A 7,196-nucleotide genomic window follows, 5' to 3' on the forward strand; every position below is an offset into this window, starting at 1 on the left:
TTAATTGAATTATTCTTAAATGCGGTCATCATTAAATGCATTCAGTGTTTCTACAGTAGCTTTAGCTCATGCAAAGATGGTTAGTGACATTGTGGAAAATTTCAAGTTTACAAAATATGATAACAGCACACTCTTGTGGTCGTTAATAATTAGCACATAGTAACTTCAAAAAAGAAACGTGAATGATTGACGTGTGGACGGTGTTAGCATTTCTAATGATCTTAATTTTAATCATCTTTACCATTTTTAATTATAATATCTCACAACATCAGCTCTCTAGTTATGATTTGTTGTTTTCAAGCGTTAACTTCAAAAAAGTTCATAATTTTGTTGGGAACTAAGTTTTGAACCTTTAACTTTATAATGGGTTTGATGATGTAAGGTAAGAGCAACTGAAGAAAAAGGAGTATGAAGAAGCAGACGACTCTTTATAGGCCTGAAATGTGCAGGATTTAACATTCATTAGCAAGTGTTTCTCTAAACCTTGATGTACAGACAGTGATAGCACACGGTAGTTCTAAATATTTGAACAATATTGTAGAGAAGTGGTGTAGAAAAAAGAAAGACATATCTTTACATGCTTAAAGCTTTAGAAAGTTCACTCAAAAATGAAAATTACGTCAACATTCACTCATCTTCATGTTGTTGTAAACCCACAAGACTTTATTCCGTGGAACAAAAAGATGTTAGGCAGTGTGTGAGCTTCACTCATTCACTCAGAACACAAGTTTGTTATTCATGCTTGAAACATGAAAAACAATTCTCTGCTCTTAATGAACATTCTGAAAATATCTACATAGATAACTCGTAATGAAAGACATGTCTAGAACAGTGTTTCTCAACCAGGGGTCCGTGGACCCCTAGTGGTCCTTGATGTAAGGCCAGGGGGTCCATATAAAGTATGAATTTTTGTATAAATGTTGTATATTTTGACATGACATGATCCCATGAAAGAAAAATCCAATATAGCTGGACAAGTCAACTAACTTGAATTATACTTGACTGTATTTGGTCCTCACAAAGACACAATTGATACATAGATGAGTACATTTTGTTCTGGGGGTCCTTGAGGATGGTTCTGAATTGGACTGGGGTCCGGTACGCCAAAAGGTTGAGATTCACTGGTCTAGAAGACACATCGCTGGTTAATTATAACTAAATCTTTTGAGTGAAATGTCTTTTTTATTTACACTTCTTTTTTTTCAAACATACCATAGAGCACAAATGTAAATTACGGCATTTCTTTCTTTCTTTTTTTTTTTTACATTATTACAGCCCTATGGCCAAGCATCATTTTTCTGCATCTTGATTAACACGTCGCAAATAATGACTGCGGCTAATAGAGTCAGTGTCTGTATTGCATTACTTCAGTGTCGTTTCTTTCTTGTGGAAGTTGATCTTTCACAATGTTCAAGTGTTAAACTGTCTACTTGCAGCGAAAAGCTCTTTTTTGACACTGTTGTATTGGTGTTGCAAAGCTGCAATTAAAGCACTGTAGTGTAATGTTTATTGTGCCTAATTTTGCACAACTGAAATGTGCAATTGTTTACACATGTATTGAAACTCCCTGGCATTCAACGTGACAAAATACCTTTTTGGCATTTAAAAAAAATAAAAATATAGGTTTGGCCTTATTTTAGTTTACTCCACATGGAAGCACCATCATTGTTAAAAATAAAAAAATAAAAAAAACAGTAGCTCTGCTTTAGTAAATATACTCCCCATCCAGAGTTCCATTGTGCTTTTGGTGTGAAAATTTCACAATGATATGTTATGTTTCAAGAAAACACAATATCCTCTAATGTAGTGGTTCCCAACCCTGGTCCTGGAGGCACCCCAACACTGCACATTTTGCATGTCTCCTTTCTCTGACACACCAATTTCCGGTCTTGGAGTCTCTTCTAATGAGCTGATGACCTGAATCAGGTGTGTTTGATTAAGGAGACATGCAAAACGTGCAGTGTTGGGGTGCCTCCAGGACCAGGGTTGGGCACTGCTCTAATGTATGTATAACCACACAAAGGTGTTTACACCACTTGTATATCAAAACAAAAAAGTAAAAAGAGAACAGAACATTCAATTAATTCATTAACAAATGAAAACCAATGTGACATTTTACAGCGTTACATTTCATATTGGGTCTGAAATTAACATGGAGTATAGGAGGAACATTGGGTTATTTTGCAAACACAAGCATAATCAGAAGCTGGATCTAAGGCTTGAGCGTCAATAAAAGATACATGACTACTGACTGTTCACAGGTTAAGTCTCCAGATGCAGCATGCACTTATAAATGAGTGATGAACATTTGATAACCCTAACCCTAACCTAAAATACATATTTGAATAAATATATTAGTATCTGTTTTAAAACTAACTGTACATGGGCTATTGTGTAGTAAAATACTTTTCAGTGAGTAAAAAGGCTCTGTAAATGCAACTGTTTATAAAAATACCCCTTCAGTATGTCCAAAATATCTTCTTCACTGCCCTATAAAACTGTCTTTAGACATTAGAAACCATCTCTGTATACATTTTAGGAAAATAGTGGAATAAAAGTCGTTTTAATCTCATAAGCTTATAAAACAGTTGAAATCGGAAGAATTTTGACCAATGATTAATTGTTACCAAGCAATCACTGCTTCCTAGCTCTCCTTTACGCCATAAACCTCCACTATCGTGGTTTTCATTCTCATTCTTTTCTACATTTGTCTAGATGATGACTGCAGAATAGTCCACAATTTTCTACTGTGTTTATATACCACTATCAACATGTGGAAAATGAACAAGTGGCAAGTAATAAGCAGTACCAAAATATTTGGGACACAGTTTTCAAGATAACAGCAGGAACTACTTTAGTTACTAACTCTATAACCAGTTCCAGAAATATTTGGCAATATCCATTGTTAATCTTCTTACTGGTTACCCCAGTATGAATAAAAATACCTTTACATCAAAGCTTAAAATCTTTAACCTTTTAGAAAGAAAAACAGCATGTGTTAGTTTCCGAATACCTTTATGAACCGAGAACTAGGCTAAAATGACAAATCACTGTAATTCCATAATGCACGATCCATTTGAAAATGAAGCTTCCGCTGTGGCTGGTTATTATTCCTGCAGGATCTTTTAGGAGTGTTATGTTGCTAGCTCTTCATGTAATAAAACTCAACAGAATCACCATTTTTTAATTCTTTGGAAAGAACCATTTTAGTACTGCAGTTCCCAAATCACTGCTCCAACAGGTGGATCCTTGTAGAAGCCCTCAGTGGAGTTTGGGATCCTGACCTTTGGGAGTGCCCACACATTGAACTACTTAAAATAATGGATGTTCAGTCCTGGTCCTGGGGCTCTGACCATCCTGCACAGTTTAGTTCCAACTCGACACACTAGAAGATAATCAAGTTCTTTGGAAATCACCGGAAGGATTATTAAAGCAACAAAACTCCACAGGAAGGTTGATCACCAAGAAAGAACAAAAAGCATCTTGAGTCTAAAGCCAGGTGTAGAAATGTATTAAATCTCCTGAGTGATGTGCTCATGCTGGTGTGAACTGACATCTTGTAGGCCGGTAGACAAAATAACTAAAGGAAATCATGACAGACACCTGTCATTCGCCAACTATTACCACAGTCATGAGCAAGAACCTGCTCTCCAGCATAAGCATTTCAAGGGCAATTTCACAGCTTGCGGTATGAATCGGTCCTTAGTCGCATCTTCTACGAATTGTCCTTCAGCATACTGGATTCCAATTACGCAATAATCCACTGTCCACCTCCTCTACACTCTCAGTCTATAGGCCCCTGAAAGATGAGCTTAGCCCACTTTTGCGCCAGATTGAGTTGGGTAGTGCAGAAGGGGCAGGCGGCATGGAAAGCGTGGGTGCCATGCGGTAAAGGAATCTCCGCCCAATAGCGGGCTGATTTTTCAGAGCACACGTGGCCGCAAGGTACAAAGGCATGCGTTGGTGCACCGGTATCTACGTAAAAGGCTGGTTCGCAGCCAAGCCAGAGTGGCACGTAGGGGCCCACGGTTCTGCACATGGGACACTCTCTTTGAGCATTGGGGTCTCGTTCAGAACGGTGGCCCCAGTCGTGGTAGCCATGAACGTGGCCACAGGCAAGGTAGACCCAGGGCTGCTTGTCCTCTTGGGTGGGGACACTTGCCAGGGCACGACTGCAGCGTTGCATGCTGGGAAAGGCCAGGGTGTTGAGGCCCACGGGGCACTGAGGCCGGGCTGCGTTCAGCTCTTGCCGCAAGGCCTCCAGGTGCTTCTGAGTGGGGGTGTGGAAAAGGCCGTCAGCTGTGCGCCAGAGTAGTGTGGCTCCGCACAGGTCAACCAGAGAGCCATCTTGGAGTACGTTACTCTCACTCTCCACCTGAGCATAAAACAAACATCTGAGCAATGCATTCATTACAGGTATTTAATACATCCTTTTTTCAAAACACATGTCCCATGTTGGATTGTGGGGAAACTGGATCTCAGGCCTTAGGCAGAGAAACACCTTGGACAAATGGCCAGTCCATCACAGGGCTCACACTCATTCATACTTGCACGCACACTTACAGACAGCTTAAGGTGTCCAATTCATCTGTCCTGCTTGTCTTTAAATTGCAGAGGAAACTGGAGCACCCAGGGGAAACCCACGCCAACCCAGGGAGAAAAAGCAAACTCCACACAAAAAGGCCTTCTGGCTTAGCCGGGAGTCAAACCAAGGATTACAGGTGTCCATTAAAGGGACATTTCACCCAAAAATAAAAATGACCCCATGATTTACTCATCCTACGTGTATATGACGTTCTTCTTTCAGAGCTTCCAAGCTTTATAATGGCAGTGAATGGTGGTTGAGATTTTGAAGCCCCCAAAAAAGTGCATCCATCCATCATAAAATGTACTTTACAAGGCTCCGGGGGGTGAATAAAGGCCTTCTGAAGCAAAGCGATGCATTTGTTTAAAAAAAATCCATATTTTAATCTCTAGCTTCCGCAAACTGTCGTACTCACATTCACGTGAGAGAGTGGCGTTCCAGAGGATGACGTAGGCGTAGCATAAGCTTTGATAAAGTGTAGATAATAAATGCATCTGTGCAGGTCACTGTTTGTGTGTTTTTTTTTGTACTTCAATACAAATGAAAGTAGTTTTTACTTTGATTACTCTATTGTAATGATGCACTGTAGGTAACACTGTCACCTCATTGTAAGATCATCCCCGGTTTGAGTCCGGCCTGAGCCAGGAGGCCTCTTACTTTTTACACCAAAAACATTTGCGTTCTGGAGCCAGAGCCCCTTCTCAGCCAGTTCTTGGCCAGGCAATCTGGAACCTTTGTAAAACAGCTGCGTGTTTCAACTAATTTGAGAAATGAACGGTGAAGTAACACCACCGTGTGTTGTTTACCTGACTATAGCCAGTGTAAAAACAAGCACTGCGTGTACTCTCTTCTGTTCTTGTTGGAAAGATACTGAAAATTAAACTGCTGATTCACTTGTTCTCTCGCTCGTTGTGTCTCTCTCTCTCTCTCTCTCTGTTTTATACACTTAAACATGCAGAGCAATTTCTCATTTCTCAATGGATTAATATTGAATTTCTGATACTGTAAACTTTTGCTTACTAACACATATCCATGAGGTTTAATGTATTTCTCAAGTATTTACTTTCAGCAGTGTGTTTTTTAGCAAAAAAGTTGTTGTAGTATGGTAACAATGCAAGAGTGCAAAACCACATTTGTCCTCCAGGAGGAGCTAGAGGTTCAAAGACTCAAACATACTGTGGCAGCTTGTATTGAACAGCTCTAAATAACCAAACTAAGTAACTGCCTTGCTTCCTTTCTAGCTGTCGAACATTTTTACACTCCCTTAAAAAGACACTAAACATTCCCCTAAAAAATATAACTCTGAAATATAACTATGACTTTGCAAACTGAACGCAGTGAAACAAACATGATCCGAGTAAGACCATATCCATAAGGTACTAAAAAAAAAAAAGTCAACAACTTAATCTAAAGCACATGAGTAATCTAGAGTGTCCTAGTCAGAGAATGGTGATAGAGGCCTTTTTAATGCTCAATTTAGGGGTCATCCTTACCATAATTTGAATCGGTACACCTAGCTATCCCAGAATCTTCACTAGTAACATCCCACCTATAAAGTCTGGAACCTCTTACAAGATTCAAGGAACTCCCTGACCCTGGACTGAACCCCTAATTCTGCTGCAGTTCAGATAAATCAAGTCTAGATGGTTTCTGCAATTGCTTAAATTTTAGCTTGAATTTATAATCACAATTGTAAAAGGAATTGTGAGTGAATTGATGATTGGCTACACCGTGAACTAAACTGAGCAGATGCAGCAGACATACTAACCAGTTTGCCTCGAGTTTGAGCAGACCGTGTTTCTCTCAGTGTGTAAACATCTCCACACACTGATATCTCCCTCCACACACCAGGCTTGGACTCCTCTGTGAACCCGCCCCGCGGGTGCATGACTAGCACACCATTGGTTGTCAGCCCGTCCATGTGACCATCTGGATTCTTCCATTTGGCTGCTTTCTCCTACAGAGAGACTTAATTACTATACATAAACAAAAATGAATGCACTGCACTCTTTTTAGTTACACATGGGTGACTCATTCCAGTTCGCCAGACACACCTATATTTACCAGGTAAGTTTAGATCAGTTCCACTGGATCAGCAGAAGTGGATACTTCCCAAGACAGCAAATACACGAGTATATATAAATAAAAGCTTAATAAAGTAACTCTGATGTGAAATGTATCACATGACAATGTAACACACTTACTCCGAGAAATATATTCTTGGAAGAATCGAAGCCTGCAGCGTAGATACGTGCTGTGTAGGGCGGGTTACGTTCACACACCACCCGGCAGGCAAAGCGGGAGATGGTGCTTTGAGTGATGAGCGTGTCCTCACTCTCCCCTCCTCCGCCTGACACAGTGTCAGTCACCACAAAGTCAATAGGGCCTTCCGTTGATCGTCCAATCTAGCATACAAAAGAAAAAGAAATAAATAAATTCAAGTTTCTCAGATATATGTAACAACTAATACAAATTTTTAGCAACTATCTGATAAGTTATATTTCAGGTCATGACAGAAAGAACAATGTTAGGATAAAACAATTATTCTTATTATTGAAAAGAATATACACACACACACGTTTACCTAGCTAATTAGCTTATCTAAATGGGG

The 7,196-nt window shown here is 39.7% G+C and overlaps 1 protein-coding gene across 1 annotated transcript; it reads right to left on the reverse strand.

Annotated features, from left to right (window-relative positions):
- Nucleotides 1-2,010: 2,010 nt before the first annotated feature.
- Nucleotides 2,011-6,990, reverse strand: LOC107578003 (E3 ubiquitin-protein ligase pellino homolog 2-like; the record flags this gene model as incomplete). The annotated part of the gene is made up of 3 exons (XM_016264015.1): nt 2,011-4,375; nt 6,354-6,542; nt 6,790-6,990. Coding segments are annotated over 3 exons (981 nt in total), but the record flags the coding sequence as incomplete, so codon positions are not given.
- Nucleotides 6,991-7,196: the final 206 nt, after the last annotated feature.

This window comes from Sinocyclocheilus grahami, unplaced genomic scaffold (genome assembly GCF_001515645.1).
Source record: "Sinocyclocheilus grahami isolate Dianchi unplaced genomic scaffold, SAMN03320097.WGS_v1.1 scaffold8242.1, whole genome shotgun sequence".
Lineage (NCBI taxonomy): Eukaryota > Metazoa > Chordata > Actinopteri > Cypriniformes > Cyprinidae > Sinocyclocheilus > Sinocyclocheilus grahami.